This window comes from Anabrus simplex, chromosome 1 (genome assembly GCF_040414725.1).
Source record: "Anabrus simplex isolate iqAnaSimp1 chromosome 1, ASM4041472v1, whole genome shotgun sequence".
Lineage (NCBI taxonomy): Eukaryota > Metazoa > Arthropoda > Insecta > Orthoptera > Tettigoniidae > Anabrus > Anabrus simplex.
The window spans coordinates 921544890-921562253 of record NC_090265.1 but is presented as its reverse complement, the minus strand read 5'-3'; the positions used below and the strand labels follow the sequence as shown (position 1 = coordinate 921562253).

General features: G+C 38.8%; 1 protein-coding gene across 1 annotated transcript in view; it reads left to right on the top strand.

The window, feature by feature from the left end:
- The window catches only part of Sec71 (ADP ribosylation factor guanine nucleotide exchange factor Sec71), a 452892-nt gene that overhangs the window by 125291 nt on the left and 310237 nt on the right, over positions 1 to 17364 (top strand). Inside the window, exon 11 of the mRNA XM_067136654.2 lies at positions 1642 to 1843. Within this exon, the coding sequence (XP_066992755.2) occupies positions 1642 to 1843 (202 nt within the window). The remainder of the gene's footprint in view (positions 1 to 1641; positions 1844 to 17364) is intronic.

The following is a 17364-nucleotide window of genomic DNA, read 5'->3' as shown; positions in this document are numbered from 1 at the left end:
GTGCAACCCTTCTAATGCTTACAGAATCCTTTCAACAAACTGTATTGTTCTGTTTTTATTAAACAAAATCTAATGCTAGACTGCAATAATAAAAGTCGGTTTGCATTTGAAGACTCTTCCAATTTCTGTAGCTTTCCATATGTTTTTGACGTTAAATACGTAACACTCTTTGATACAGAGTGTTCCTAAAAAATCATTGACAGGCAAAGGAATTCATTTAACAATCCGTCACATGATAGTTTGGTGTACCAGTCTACTATTTCATCACGAGTCTCGATTCTTGAATTATATCGAACTAGATAGATCAGGTATGGCCACCATATGTAGATTGAACTTGGCCCATTTGATCCAACTCATTCCATGGCCTCTGATACACATTTCTGCTGTTGATGTTTCTCGCCATTTATTTACATTTATTTATCTTCCGCCTGAAGAAACTGAGATGTTTATTTACTTCTGTATTTTGTGCTACGACATCCTGTCATCAACTGTAATTTAATGAGATACCACGGGGTTCTGATATTATTATTTTGCCGGTACCTTCAATCCGTTGTCTGTTATTTATTTGGTTGAGCGAGTTATTTGAATTTCTGACATACTTGGGCGTGTGATAATTGGACTACGATTTCATTAACTTTTACCGTACCATAAACTTCCAATGTCTCCATCGACGCTTATCCAACATTCATTTGGAAGGTTATAATATGTAGGCCAAATAGAGTTGTTAACCTATTGTATTATAATGAATTAGTACATGTTCTGCCATTAGTGATGTGTCGTAATGCGTCATGATTCGGTGCCAAATTTCTCCTGATTTTTTTACTTTTGAAAGTTTGCATGTCTGCTATTACTGTCACCTTTTGAATGAAGCAAAAGCTGCATATCGCAGCAGGCGATGCCGGCAACCGATCCGAAACATCATTCTTCTCCGTGACAATGCAAGACTGGATACAGCCGCTTTAATGCGGGAAAGACTGGAGGAAATTCACTGGACACCTCTGGAACACCCTCTGTACAGTCCATATTTATTGCCCTGCGACTACCCTTTATTTGGACCAGTCAAACAAGATGTAGGAGGACAGCGGTTCGATGATGATTGTGAAAGTGTAGAAGAGTATGTGCGCAACTGGCCCCTCACATGTCCCTCTTGTTTCTATCAGGACAGCATAAAAACTTACCAACCCGATGGAGAAAATGTGTATCGAAGGCAGGTCACTGTGGAAAAGTGATCTCTATATGTGTATTTTTTTGTTGTTGATGAAATAATTTTTTTAAAATAATTCGGATTTATATTTGATTCAGCCTCGTATTGAATATGGTAATTTTGGGTCATCATGCTTTTTGAAATTCAAGAATGATCCTTTAAAATCCCCATTTATATTTGATTCAGCCCCATATTGGATACGGTAATTTTGGGTCATCATGCTTTTTGAAATCCAAGAATGATCCTTTACACAGTGTACTATGGTACTGCTTGTATGGGATAAGGATCAGACATATCCTCGAACAATTGGAAAAGAAAAAGGAAATATTTTATTAATTGATGGAGACATATTTTTATAGGGGTTCCCCTCACCACATTTTCAATTCTTTTTCTTTTATTCATTCTTATGTTGATGTTCACAATTCTTTTCTTAACAGGTTCAGAACGACACATGAAGGAAGCAGAAAATGATTTGGCTCCACCAAAGGATAGCAGTATTAAATCATATGGAAGTAGCAACAGCCTCAATTCTGGTAGCTCAGGTCAAGGCAGTCAGGGTAATCGTGAAGCTCCTGACACTCCTGAACAGTTTGAAGTGCTCAAGCACCAGAAGGAGATCTGGGAAACCGGCATCACTTTGTAAGCATGCTACAATTTGATCTGCACAGCTTGTGAGGTGATTGGTACTAATATTGAAGAGTATAAAAACATTATAATTGCCTTTTTAAGTAGTATTAATTGATTTGTAAAGTAATTTAAAGTTTCTTTCTGTTCATTGATTAAAAAGGCAACAGTATTGTGACTTTGTTAAAAACTTTTTATTCCTATTGATTCTTAATCCGCCGGGCTGAGTGGCTCAGACGGTTAAGGCGCTGGCCTTCTGACCCCAACGTAGCAGGTTCGATCCTGGCTCAGTCCGGTGGTATTTGAAGGTGCTCAAATACATCAACCTCGTGTCAGTAGATTTACTGGCACGTAAAAGAACTCCCGCGGGACTAAATTCCGGCACCTCGGCGTCTCCGAAGACCGAAAAAGTAGTTAGTGGGACGTAAAGCAAATAACATTAATTATTTGATTCTTATTCCTATTAAATATGATAGGTTTATTTTAGAAAGGTTAAAAATATAACCTGCTGGATTTCCTCATTTCTTGTTGCCTTTTTATCACTCCTACTCTAGGATACTTCAGCCTGAAGATTTTGAAGGAATAAGTCCAAATTTTGAGACAGAGCAGGTTAAGTTGCAACTACTTATGACTATCCATCCATGCCTTCATAAATTATACTGTGGTGTTCAGTAGCTAATTGATGGCAGTCACTCTTGCTTGTTGCACCATTGATGAAGTGAAAGATACAACTACAGGGTGTAACAATAAGGTATGGCCAAACTTTCAGGACACATTCTTCACACATAGAAGAAGAAAATGTTACATGGATATGAGTCTGGAAATGCTTTATTTCCATGTTCAAGCTGATTTTCAACAACTCTTTGTAATACATTAATGATGGGAAATGGACAGGAACAGAACATACCAGCATGCCATATGAAACTTTTTTTAAAAATAAAAAATGTTCAAAATGCAAACCCACCGTCACATTGACATCAGTATCTGGGATTCAGTGTAACAGCAGGTTAATGCTTGTGTCATTGCTAATGGAGGGCATTTTGAACATTTCATCTAAGATAGTTTCATGTGGTATGTTGGTACATTCTTTTCCTGTGTGTTTCACGTGAATAGTGTGTAATGTAGAGTTGTAGAAAATGAGTTCTAACATGCAAATAAAGCATTTCTGTACCCATGTCCATATAACATACTTTCTTCTTCTACATGTGGGGAATGTGTTGTGAAAGTTCGCCTGCACCTTATGGCTGAGCAAAATTAGATTGAAAAATCTTCAGAGTTGAAGCTGGTATCCAATGAAAAAATCAAACATAGGGATTTAAAAAAAAAAAAAAAAAAAAAAGTTATACCTAGTGAACTCTCCTCAAGTTTTAGCTAGTGTATTGGGTGGGCTATAAGTTGCATAATTCCTTTGTTTTGTAATGATGCGCCACAATCTTAACAACACGGAAAAGAGTTGCATGTATCAGTTCAAACTAGAATATCTGTGTGTCATGGCAGTCGATGTGAGCTCTTATTCTGTTGAATGGTGTTTGGTTGCCGCAATATGAATGCACAGGAGGCCTAATACTGGTATGATGATGACTGATCGCTGATGAATCGCTTCCAAGAAAGATTTGAAATCTCACTACCCCCGAAAATGACAGTATTACAATGGGAAAAGCGTGGATTTGAATGGGTGATGTGAACAATTGAGTGCAAAGTGGAAGAACCATAACAAGAAGGGAAACACACTTATCGTACTGACATCTGTGGAGCAGTCACCTGTTAAATCAACATGTGAACGCTCAGCTAAACTTGACATGACACGGACAACAATACAATGTCATATGTCGAAAGATTTAGGCTTAAAACCATTTCAGTTACTGTCTATTAATGGACTGAGTGATGATGATACAGATTATTGACACAATGTTTGTGCTGCCCTTCTCCGTTCAGTTCGGAACATGATCATAATGTCACATTCACAGATAAGTGGTAGCTGTCAACTTGCATTCGGGAGATGGTGGGTTCGAATCCCACTGTCGGCAGTCCTGAAGATGGTTTTCCGTTGTTTCCCATTTTCACACCAGGCAAATGCTAGGGCTGTACCTTAATTAAGGCCACGATCTCTTCCGTCCTGCACCTCTCCCTTTCATATCCTATTGGAGTCATAAGATCTATCTATGTTGATGCGACGCAAAAAAACAGATGAGTGCGCAATTCACTTAAGTCCAAGAAATCGCAGTGTTGTGTTTCAGACTAAGGACAATTGTCTTTTCTCACAGGAATTGAAGAAGAATCCAACATTATGATTTGAGCCAGCATCACTGCGAACTGCAGTGGGTCATATCTTATCAGTGGTCCTGTTAACGGGCAGTCATATGAAGAGATGCTCCGAGAATGGCTCTATCTGCAGCTCATGGAATAGCGGATACCATAATACTGCAACAAGTTGGTCCTCTGCACATTTTGCTGCCAGTGTCAGAAAATGCATTAACCCTCAAACCAGTAGCTGACGATAGATCGACAGGTATGCGCCTATCTCATCTGCCGCTGTTGGTATATCGTCAGGTCTACTTTACTGGTAAATACTGCTAGAAGTTATGAAGTTGTCTGTTAGATTGCGGCATCCATCAGGCATGTTTTCTCCTTGGAATATGGAAGGTTTGGAACTAAATACATGCATTTACACGTGATATATTTGGAACAAATTAAGATTGTAATTCGTACTAGCTTTGAACCATATGTTGTTCTTGTTGTAAGTTGCTTTCCTTGTTTACTGTATGGTTACTCACACAGGATGGCTAAAATTTTGGAGTTAAATGATGATGACATTATGATAGAATTAAGAATTAAATGCATATCTAAATTCAAGTGATGTCTGATCTAGACGCAGTGTTCCCCCTAGGACCTTTTTAATGGGCGCACCACCCTGCCAGTTTTACAGACTACCCAGCTAACATAATCTAGATATATGCTAGTTACATAATATGAATACATATGTGAGTCATTGGGTGTTCCAAATTAAAATTTAAATACTGTAAAACTGTTTATTTAAATGACAAATCTTCAGCATAGTTGCATTAGTTACATCAGAGTTTAAATGTTTAGCTTGACTATCGCGTAGCATGCGCGAGCGGTACCTGGATTAGCATGAAATCACATGTGAGCTCGATTCCGCACGAAGTCACAAACCCATATGCACTTCACAACAATGGAGTGGTAAGCCCCGGTGTTACATGATTATGAATGAGCAGTAGAACACTTGAAGTTCGAAATACTCTGTTATGTCTTGTTTGTGAAAACAATACTAAAATAGTTCAAATTTGCAGTTAATGTTTACCTGCCTGGTATTATTGTTAATGCCCTGTGGGGAATAAAGTGAAATTTCATCATATTCATTTTGTACATAGTATTCCCTGCCCAGCTACTCATTCCTGCCACCCGGCTGATGAAAATTTCTGGTGAGAAACACTGAGATGATACTTGTTTTGGATGGAGTGATGAACATAATGAACTTGGTTGCAATGCTTGAATGCTAGTCATGCTGTGTCATTGTAATTCTTACTGGATAATTAGTAAAGTATAAGAACTATCCACTTAAAATTTTCATGCGTATCATGAAAATGAATTTCTATCAAAAATGTGTTTTATCAAAAGTTTCAGAAAAACTGATTATTCATATTTCCTTGTGATATAAATACAATATGGTGTTGAAAAAAAAAAAGAAGTACTGTACATTTAAAGGAACAGAATTTTAAAAGTGATTGCACTGAGGGTAAATGCAAACCGCTTCTCAAAGTCTGTTAATTTATTACTGCCATCATCATCATCATCATCATCATTTTACAGTTCCAATTTCACAGGTGCTATTGGCAAGCCTCTTCCATTCTGTCTTATTGAGATACGTTCTGTTGTTAATGATTTCTTCTAGTGCCCTTCCCCGATCTGCAATGTCCATTTTTACAATGTCCATCCAGTGGGTTCTTGGTCTTCCCACCATCCATTTTCTTGCCACATGTCTCTCCAAGTTAACATATCCTGTCCTTGTTGGCTCCATCCTCATTACATGCCCAAACAACCTTAGTCTGGACATGCTGACCCAATCTAACAATGATGTAACATTCCCAGCGTCCTTCTTAACCACATCATTCCTTAACTTGTCCAGTTTGGTTTTTTGAATTATGGACCTAAGGAACTTCATTTCATCTCAGATGCCTGCAAACTTGATGATACCTTTTTAGTGAGGGTGCAGGTTTCAATACCATAGGTTAGAATTGGTATGAAGTACTGATTGAACGTCACCAGCTTTGATTTTGTTGGTACTTTGGGATCCCAGAGAAGTGTTCATACTTGCTGGTAAAAGTGAGAGCTCTTCTGCACTATTTGCCATCTTCTTTGTGGCTAGTGTATCTCGAGATACTTCACTGCACACTTTCTAGTGGATGGTTTCCTAGCATGATGTTTGCTAGTCGTCCCTCTCTGTTTATTTCCATCACTACTGTTTCAGGTTGCTTATCTTGAGATAGAACTCTGGGAACTTAACCTTCCATTCATTGAGTCTCGACTGTACTTGTTCCTCATTTTCTCGCCAGATCAAAACAGCACCAGCAAACACCATTGCATTTAGTTCACCAGAGGTTTTCTTGATGTTCTTCATTATGTCATCCATGATGGTGATTATCAATAATGGGAATAGTGCACTGGCTTGCTGGATTCCACTTTTGGTCTGGAACCAGGATAAATGTCTGTCACCCAATCGCTCACAGTTGGTACAGTTCTCATACAGCATCTGAACTTTCCTCACCAGTCCCTCTGGCACATTCCTTTTTCTCACGCATTTCCATATCTTCTCTCTTGCAATGCTGTCATATGCCTTCTCAATGTCAAGGAAGGTATATTGCTGTATATGTGCATATTCTGTGAATAATGCTTATGTAAGAGTGGTTTGCAACAGGTACTGCAAATGTCTGATGCATACCCACCAGTTAGAGATGTATCAGCTACTAGCTCGTAGTGTTGGCTATTGAATGCATGATTCGAAGCAGTGTATCGATTCATTCAAGTGTCCGAGTGAATCGATTCACAGGAATGGCGAGCTCACGGCACACGATTCAGCTTACTCCCAGCGGACAGTGCTGAGTGGCACACTCACTGGACGTTGACGGGGAGCCAAGCTTCCGCTGCAGTGCGACAGTGAATCATGGCACATCGAAAGAATCGTGAATGAGCACGGCTCAGTGAGACAAAAGATACACACGGCTCCTTATCGGCTCACTGGACACTACAAGTTATAAATCTCATTATAAAACTGTATTGGATTTCAGAATAAGAAGTTATTATATTGATAAAACCACCTTTCCAATACACAGTAGTCCTTTATATTTAGGATAAAACCATTTAATTACAAGTAGGACATGTTTCGCTCAATCTTAGTGAGCATCATCAGCTATAGATAACATAATCCATGGTGGGTCAGGGCCCTGATGCTGGTATATACACTGACAGAGCAAATGCAACACCAAGAAGGAGTGGTCAGAACTTTATGCCAATTGCAGGGTAGACTGACGTCACTGAGGTATGCTCATGATGTGAAATGCGCCACTGTGCTGCTAAATGGGACACGGCGTTGGCGAATGGCCCACTTCGTACCGTGATTTCTCAGCCGACAGTCATTGTAGAACGTGTTGTCGTGTGCCACAGGACACGTGTATAGCTAAGAATGCCAGGCCGCCGTCAATGGAGGCATTTCCAGCAGACAGACGACTTTACGAGGGGTATGGTGATCGGGCTGAGAAGGGCAGGTTGGTCGCTTCGTCAAATCGCAGCCGATACCCATAGGGATGTGTCCATGGTGCAGCGCCTGTGGCGAAGATGGTTGGCGCAGGGACATGTGGCACGTGCGAGGGGTCCAGGCGCAGCCCGAGTGACGTCAGCACGCGAGGATCGGCGCATCCGCCGCCAAGCGGTGGCAGCCCCGCACGCCACGTCAACCGCCATTCTTCAGCATGTGCAAGACACCCTGGCTGTTCCAATATCGACCAGAACAATATCCCGTCGATTGGTTGAAGGAGGCCTGCACTCCCAGCGTCCACTCAGAAGACTACCATTGACTCTACAGCATAGACGTGCACGCCTGGCATGGTGCCGGGCTAGAGCGACTTGGATGAGGGAATGGCGGAACGTCGTGTTCTCCGATGAGTCACGCTTCTGTTCTGTCAGTGATAGTCACCGCAGACGAGTGTGGCGTCGGCGTGGAGAAAGGTCAAATCCGGCAGTAACTGTGGAGTGCCCTACCGCTAGACAACGCGGCATCATGGTTTGGGGCGCTATTGCGTATGATTCCACGTCACCTCTAGTGCGTATTCAAGGCACGTTAAATGCCCACCGCTACGTGCAGCATGTGCTGCCCAGTGCTCTGTTTCAGCAGGATAATGCCCGCCCACACACTGCTCGCATCTCCCAACAGGCTCTACGAGGTGTACAGATGCTTCTGTGGCCAGCGTACTCTCCGGATCTCTCACCAATCGAACACGTGTGGGATCTCATTGGACGCCGTTTGCAAACTCTGCCCCAGCCTCGTACGGACGACCAACTGTGGCAAATGGTTGACAGAGAATGGAGAACCATCCCTCAGGACACCATCCGCACTCTTATTGACTCTGTACCTCGACGTGTTTCTGCGTGCATCGCCGCTCGCGGTGGTCCTACATCCTACTGAGTCGATGCCGTGCGCATTGTGTAACCTGCATATCGGTTTGAAATAAACATCAATTATTCTTCCGTGCCGACTCTGTTTTTTCCCCAACTTTCATCCCTTTCGAACCATTCCTCCTTGGTGTTGCATTGTCACTGTCAGTCAGTGTATAACGAAAATCTTCTAATATACATTAATAAAATATGAATTTTAACAATTTAAAAATAATCAATAAGATTATATTATGTCTATAAAAACAAATATTGATCATTAAAATTGCTTAAAATGTAAGTGGAATGAATGACATAAAATGTTACTATAGTATGTAGTGATTAAATGTTCGTATAAATTTAATGACCATAATAATCTTCGCTCAATTGCATTAGACTGTTTATGATTAAAAGCAGTTATTCACATAAGGGTGAGCTCTTGTAATGAACTATGATGTTGTTTTTTAAAATAAACGCGGTGAGGAATGCTAAAATCACATATATTGGTTGAAAAACGAACTGCACTGAACTGCACTGAACTGCACTGCACCTTAACCACAGTATTCAGTTTACTAAAGAGGACAAGGTCAACAACTCCTTAAACTTTTTAGACTTAACTTTGACTAGAGATAAAGATAAGTTCATTTACCAAATTTACAGGAATCCATCTACCGCTCCTATAACAATAAAAAGCGAATCCTTGCACCCCCCACTCCCATAATAAGCAGGCTACATTTTACAGCTTGATTCACAGGGCCATGAACATTCCTCTTTCTAATGCTAATCGAGAGAAAAAGAACTACGTTTCATCAAAGAATTAGCCATGATGAATGGTTTTAAACCTGATATGATCACTAGAATCATAGGTAAAATTAGATCATAGAGTAAAACTACATTAGTTCCTGAAAACACCAAAAAAAAACAAATATCGCTATTTTTACTTTCACCAATCCAGCTATTCACAATGTCACTAAACCATTAAAAAAGCACAATATTAACATTGCATACCGGACCCGCAACACCAACTGTAATATTTTTTTCAATTCCAACTCCGTTAATACAATTTACGACAGATTCTCAAACTCGGGAATATATAGACTCAGATGCACACAGTGCAATTTTTCTTATATAGGGCAAACTGGCTGTAGCTTTAGAATAAGGTATTTAGAACATTTTAATGCCTTGAAACACAAAAAGCATTCTGCCATGAGTATTCATATGAGGGACACAGGGCATAATTTCAGTACTATCGATCAAGATATGCAAATACTCAAATACGTAAATAAAAGCAGTCTAATGACCGGGTATGAAAATGCTTACATTTCCTTGGACCAGTACTTTAATAAAAATAGTAATTTAAATGACGTCTCAGACATTAATAGCCCCATAATTGAGCAAATCCCCAATCTAATTGCTAACTTTGGAATCAATGCTAAAAATTTCATGAAGATTTTCCATTATAAACATTCTCTCAATCTTCCTGTAGTAACAGCAGCAACAGTAGCCACACCTACAATGCCTCCTAGCACTGCATCCCTTCCATTGGCCGACAACTCGCGTAACTTCCCTCCTCCCTTCCCCTTCCCGTTATCTTTCCCGTCTCTACGATCGTATTCGTACAACACACGTAGCAGCAAGTGAGTGACCATCAAACCTCAGTAAACAACCAAGGGACTAATCTCCCCGCAATTAATACACGGGTTAAGTGCCTTCTGTTATTATTTCCTTACAGTAGTACAGCCTTTAAATTCCAGCAACTGAGTCACATGCTATTCTTCCTTTTTCTTATTTTTTACAGGATACACCCGATTTATATTATTTCACCTACGAGATCAGTAGTTCTCCATTTGAAGCCCAATATTAACACACTACACAAAATATAATGATGTTCGAAACTCAACGTGAGGAAGTCCCATAAGGTTATTTACGCCAATCCAGACGACGTTTTATCATCAGTGCAGTTCGTTTTTCAACCAATATACGTGATTTTAGCATTTCTCATCATGTTTATTTTAAAAAACAACATCATAGTTCATTACAAGAGCTCACCCTTATGTGAATAACTGCTTTTAATCATAAACAGTCTAATGCAATTTAGCGAAGATAATTATGGTCATTGATTTATACGAACATTTAATCACTACATACTATAGTAACATTTTATGTCATTCATTCCACTTACATTTTAAGCAATTTTAATGATCAATATTTGTTTTTATAGACATAATTTAATATTATTGATTATTTTTAAATTGTTAAAATTCATATTTTATCAATGTATATTAGACGTTTTTCGTTATATATACCAGGATCAGGACCCTGACCCACCATGGATTGTTATCTATAGCTGATGATGTTCACTAAGATTGAGCGAAACATGTCCTACTTGTAATTAAATGGTTTTATCCTAAATATAAAGGACTATTGTGTATTGGAAAGGTGGTTTTATCAATATAATAACTTCTCACTGGACACTGGCGGAGAGCCGAGCTTTCGCTGCAGCGAGACATACAGTGAGCCATGGCACACCGAAAGAATCGTGAACGAGCACGGCTCAGTGAGACACAAGATACACACGGCTCCTTATCGGCAAACTGGACACTGAAGGAGAGCCGAGCTTCTGCTGCAGCGAGACATACAGTGAGCCATGGTACACTGAAAGAATCGTATGCTATAATGGACTCTCGAGCTCAGCTCATTTGAAAATAACACCCATTTGCATTCACTCTCCTCTTCTTACAGAGAGTGTTAAAAAGGTAGTCAAAACATAATTCTGAAGTAGCTAGTAAGTAGGTAGGCTATTAGGTTATACTATGTATTAGTTTAATGAAAGTATTATGACTTGGTTGACATTTGACAATTAAACTCTACTCCAGCCTGCTCTATGACTATGAGTCATGCTCATGACCACTCAAAAGTACCTGTGTTATATTGGGAAGAACGGCTCAGTATTCTCTGAGTTCATATGTCACATTGTTGCACAAGACTTCAATCATATGTGGACAGTATGTTGAATCAGAAAACCAGCGGGCTACTGTACATCTGGGGTAGCCTATACAAATTATGATGATTTAAAAAAATCCTCAGCTGATAGAAAAATATATATTTTTAAAAATGACTGAGCGAGTTGTCGTGCGGTTAGTATCGCGTGGCTATGCGCTTGCAATCGGGGATGGTGGGTTCGAATCCCACCGTCGGCAGCCGTTAAGATTGTTTTCCGTAGTTTCCCCATTTTCACACCAGGAAATGCTGGGACTGTACCTTAATTCAGGCCATGGCTGCTACCTTTCTAATCCTAACCTTTCCCACCCTGCGTCACCGGAAACCTTCAATGTATTAGAGTGACTAGTATTTTTTTCTAAGAAAGGAGTTCATAGTATGAAGACCAGATGGCAGCTGCGAGCACTGAATGCTGTTGCTGCTGTCTTACCAGAACATAGTACACAGATGCAGTAGGAGCGGTGACTAATGTGCCGTGAATCGGATCACTGTATCGATTCACTAACGTGAACGGAATCAAATGAATCGATTCAGTAAAATGACTTTAAGGTTAAGTCAATATTCCACCTTTACAATACCAAAAGTTTGTCTAATTATTTAAACAACATTATTTAAAATATGACGGGACATGTTTCGTCTAACTTGTAGACATCATCAGCCGTAAAATATTCAAGAAAAAGCACAAAAAAGACAAGGACAGAATAACACATTGAAATAAATCGGGTTGCTGAATACGTGAATTAAAATAGTGAGGCTGTCCTAGATTGTTCTGAGCACAAACATTCAAAAGTTGTTGATGAACAAACTTAAAATTATACAAAAGAGATGATACAGTAATACTTGGTATTAAAATTCTTCTTGAGGGTGCTGTTGACATGCAGTATTCCGGTCCGTCGGTAAAAGCTGATAAGTAGGTGCACAATGTTATTTCTAGTAGGAAAAAGATGATCAACGAGCATGTGTAGGAAATCCAGTGAGATGATATGAAGATCGTCTAATTGGTGCAAAGTTGACATTTCTTATTAAAAATTAGGTGGAATATCTGATCGTATGACGTATGTAGAAATACAGTGGATGGCCCTAGAATAAGAATAAGGACTATTGTAATTATTGAAATTAGGCAAATTTTTATTTTTTATTTTTATCTTACAATATAAGAATGAAAGAAAGGGAAGAATGCGGCACATCTGATTACTTACGTTCCTCTCAAGAGTAATTAGCTTAGCATGGATGATTGTGGCTGACTGAAGACAAGCTATGGAGGTCGTATGTGATGGGAGCTGGAGTGAGGGGAAATTAGGGGAAGGTTGGAATCAATAGGCGGGGAGCAATCATGTGGAAGCTTGTATGAATGTTTGTCGAAATAGAAACTGTTGAGCAATGCCTCAAAAATTTCGTTCGTAGTTTCAGAAATCTCATTCAAATTAAGAGTGGGGTTGCGTTTTTGATCTATGTTGATATAAATGTTTTCTAAAATGTTGAGTAAACTGTCCTTATTATGAAAATAAAGAATTTTTAGGTCCTGTTCTATGGAAGTGAAGAAATGATTGGACTCTGTCATATGAGTGCTCATGGTGGAGTATCTTCTATGTTTAGCGGCGTTGACATGTTCCTTATATCTGATCAAAAAGCCTCTCCCGGTTTGCCCAATATAGCTTGCGGAACATTGATTGCAATTCAACTTATATACACCTAATTTATTGTATTTGTTCATAGTGTTGTTGATTTTATGATGGTTGTAAAAGAGATTAATGTTATTGTTAACTGTTTTAAAGGCAATGTTGACCTTATGCTTCTTAAAAATGTTGGCGATTTCGTAAATCTTATTATTGGTATAGGTGAAAGAGGCATAGTTGTCTGTTTTTCTTTTTGTTTCTCTAAGAAGGGTTGAACTGAGTTTGTTGACAATTTTGTTGACTATCATGTCAATGAAATGCTTACTAAAACCGTTTTTTCTCGCTATTAAGCGAATGGAGTAGAGTTCTTTTTTACGATCTGCATCAGATAAAGGGACATGGAAGGCTCTATGGATCAAACTATAAAAGGTTGTTTTTTGAGATTCCGGATGTATTGAATCTTGCCGAATGGTATTAACAGTTTGGGTGGGCTTCCTGAAAATAGTGTAAGAGAATTTATTGGAGCTGTTGTTGATAGTGATATCTAAGAAGTTTAAAGAATTATTAACTTCAACTTCGGAAGTAAACTTGATCCATGGATCGACCGCATTTAACTGTTCGAGAATGATGTCACCGTTGGAGATGTTATGATCTATTATGGCAAATATATCATCGACATAGCGCGTATGTAATCAGTAAAATGAATCAAATGTCCCATCACTACTGGCTCGAGGGTTAAAATGAATTGTTTCCAGACAGGTATATTGGGTGTGGATCGGAGGTAGCATGGCACCCCTGACCTGGGCACCAAGGAGTTCTGACTTATGTACTGTAGACAGGCTTTGTGAGGTTTCTTTAATGATTATGTTAGGCAACAGCATTTCTGAACATCGGATGAGCTGTGGGCTGCTGTGAGCGAAGCATTTTGATCCATTATGGAAGATTAGTATTAACGTCAACTCTTTACTTTCACCACACATGCTTTCTGGTAATTCCATGCCTAATCTTAAATTTATGTAGCCAGCCCAACGAGGCATGAAAATCTTCTATACTCAGCCTGGTCGTTAGTTCATTTGCTTTTTCACGAAGCATAGGTCTACTAATAGGTATGTTTGTGCTCATTGCTGCTGGAACCACTGCAATAAACCAACTTCAAGGCATTCATGTTTTCTGCCTTGCATCCATGTAGGTACATTTGTTGCTGGACACTCCGAATACATTTGCACTTTCTTTGATCCCAATTGTTTTTGCCATAATAGAATTTAGGGTGGACGAAGCAATACCTAATTCGTTGGCAATATCTACTCACATCTTATGGCTGCTTTCCTTTACAGCTTATAATATATTCAGTTCTCAGCGATTATAATGCACTTTCTTTTCCTACTATTAATGTTGTCATGATGCACTAATTTATAAAATGTGAATGGTACCAATGGTAATGGCTTACTGACATTTACCTATGCACTTATTGATCAGGGAACAGATTCCACAAATATCTCCAAGGTTGCTGAAAGCTATGACCTTGCCCACGTAGCAAGCATCAAGGGATAGCTACTAGGAAGAGTAGTCTGTAGAAAATGTTTGCGTTCTAAAATACATTTTTGCAACATTGCAGTGTAAATCAAAATTAATATGTAAATGTATAGATCTCTGTAACTCCAGGGACTTGTAATATGATCACATCAACATCTAAAACAAATAAAAGAAAAATGTATATCTGAAATAAATTAACATGAGAAGAATAGAAATTTAGTTAGGGCCTTGTAAATATGAGTAAGCATAAAAAATTATAAGTTTGAAATATAAAAAATGTTTTACTGCATCACTCTATTTTGGTCCATATTCTGTTATCCCGTGCCATTCTTAAGCTTAGAATGCTTACCAGGGGCATTCACTACTCGTTTCTGCATTCACCAGCATGTTTATCTGATTGTCTGATCATGAGGCAAGAGTTAAACTATATTAATTTACCACTAATCTGTATTTAGGGGTGTCACCCAGGTAGCAGATTCCTTACCTATTGTTTGCCTAGTCTTTTCTTAAACAATTTAAAAAAGTTGGAAATTTATCAAACATCTTCCTTGGAAAATTATTCCAATCCCTAATTCCTCTGCCTATAAACAAATATTAGTCGTCTTGAATTCCAACTTTATATTAGGATCTCTTAAACTTCGTCTTATCAAGTAACTAGCTTATGTACCTGTGCTTCACTATGGAATTCTAAACTGTAAACAGAATTCTAGGTTAAGTAATGTACAAGTTGTGAGTAAGATGTATTAAACTGCATAGCTCTTAACGTTACCTCAGAAATGTGACTGGGAAGTCACCATACGTTTTTTCTCATGTGAAGACTGGGTAGGGAATTTTCTGTTTAATGGTAGGCCCTCTTGTCTACTATCAGTCTCAGTCAAGTTGGGGAGTTTGCATTATGATGGTAGGCTCACTTGCCTACTGTCAGTCAGAATCAAGTTGGGCATTTTTCGTTATAATGGCAGACATTCACTCTCCATCTGCCTTTTTACATCCTCTTCTGCGCGGGAGGGGTCAAACGGAAATATTGTTTTATGCGGAGGGTAAGTTACGCGCTACTTTACCCGTAGTTGGTAGAACCAGCCTTTGAACTCCATTCGTTAGCCTGATCCTTGAACTACTTGATGAAAGGAGTGATAGGGACGTAACCGTACAGAAAAATCTTTAAAATAACCTTGAAAACAGACTAAACAGTCTAACAAATCCATACCTTAAGTCACAATGGGAATTTAACATTGACATCTTAAGGTGTGGTTTCATAAATGAAGATCCTGCATTGTCTTCTTGTACCAAAATTTGAAATACTGTAACCAGCTTGTGCATCAAGATAATGTATGGATACATATTATAGACATTTACTGGGCTGTATTTTTTTGGACTGCCTGCACAGGAGCCTGGTCATAGTGTCGTGATTTGTTTCTTTCACGCTGAGAAGTGTGTTGCACAAAATAAAATTAACATTATCATATGGAGAGTTATGTCAGGTTTACATGAAGAAATAACAATTTTTCTGCCATAGGGTCATACGAATTTTGTTTTGTGACTGGTCTTTTGATCTAATGAATAGGACTTACCCACTGTGTGACATGTATTTCTTCTCTGACGGATATTGTCTCAGTCATTGACGACAGCAATTGTCATCATCGGAAAAGAAATTGTTAGCTGTTAGTATATATATATATATGACTGGTAACATGGTTCGAAAAAAGTTACTCATTATTAACATCACATTCAGTCTCATTCCATGACTTTATTCCACTCAGTGTATTGTGACTACTCCAACCACTACTCTTATACCTTCATATCTTCCACACAATATAAATAACATTTGTTTGAGCGCCAGTTGCTTTTTTAAGAAAAACAACAAAATTCGGTAGAGCATACCTCTTATATCAATTATCTCAAGGCGTGAGGTGATAAACTCACATATCTGGCAATATACAGGGATATGGATCAGGACAATATTAAATTACTGTTGCATTTCCACAATTGAGGATTGTACATGGAACTGGAATCACTTATTATAATTAAAATAAAACTGAGTTTATGACTATAATTTACGTCACAATGAACAATCATTGACGTCTTTAATTTAACAAAAGAAATATATCGTGAGATTTGCGGTACTAATAAAAGGAAAATTTAATCTAAACAAAAAAAAAACTATTGGCATGAACTTGAAGTGAGAGGTGATATCGCCGCTGATTACATTCTTCTTCATGTTATGAATGCATAACATGTCTGATGCTTTAATTACCTGATGTCGGCATACACCGCTGATGAACTTGAAATTCTTGGGAAAACCTCTGAGCTGAAGTCGGGAGCCGTCTGCTGTTATCTTCTTATATAACAAGGAGTTGGCCTACATACCATGCACGCGCGTAGGGAGCTCCAATGTAATTACGTCCACTCAATATATCACAAGTAATTGGAAAATATTATTGAAACATCTTGTGAAGTCCATCCTCACAAGAAGATGATGTTTCTTTATCAGCATAGTACCCGTCTCTGCTCGGATACAACCACCACTTGTAGACTTCCTCGATTATTACTTCTTCAAACACAACTCTTAGCTCTGACCATCACTCGAAGACCACTTCTTCCATTTGATACATCTGACTGTTACATATGATCTGAACAATATGAACTGCTTATGATACCTCTCACCACCGTCGCATCAACTTATATATCCTCGCGATGACGACTCATCTCCCTACTCACTGT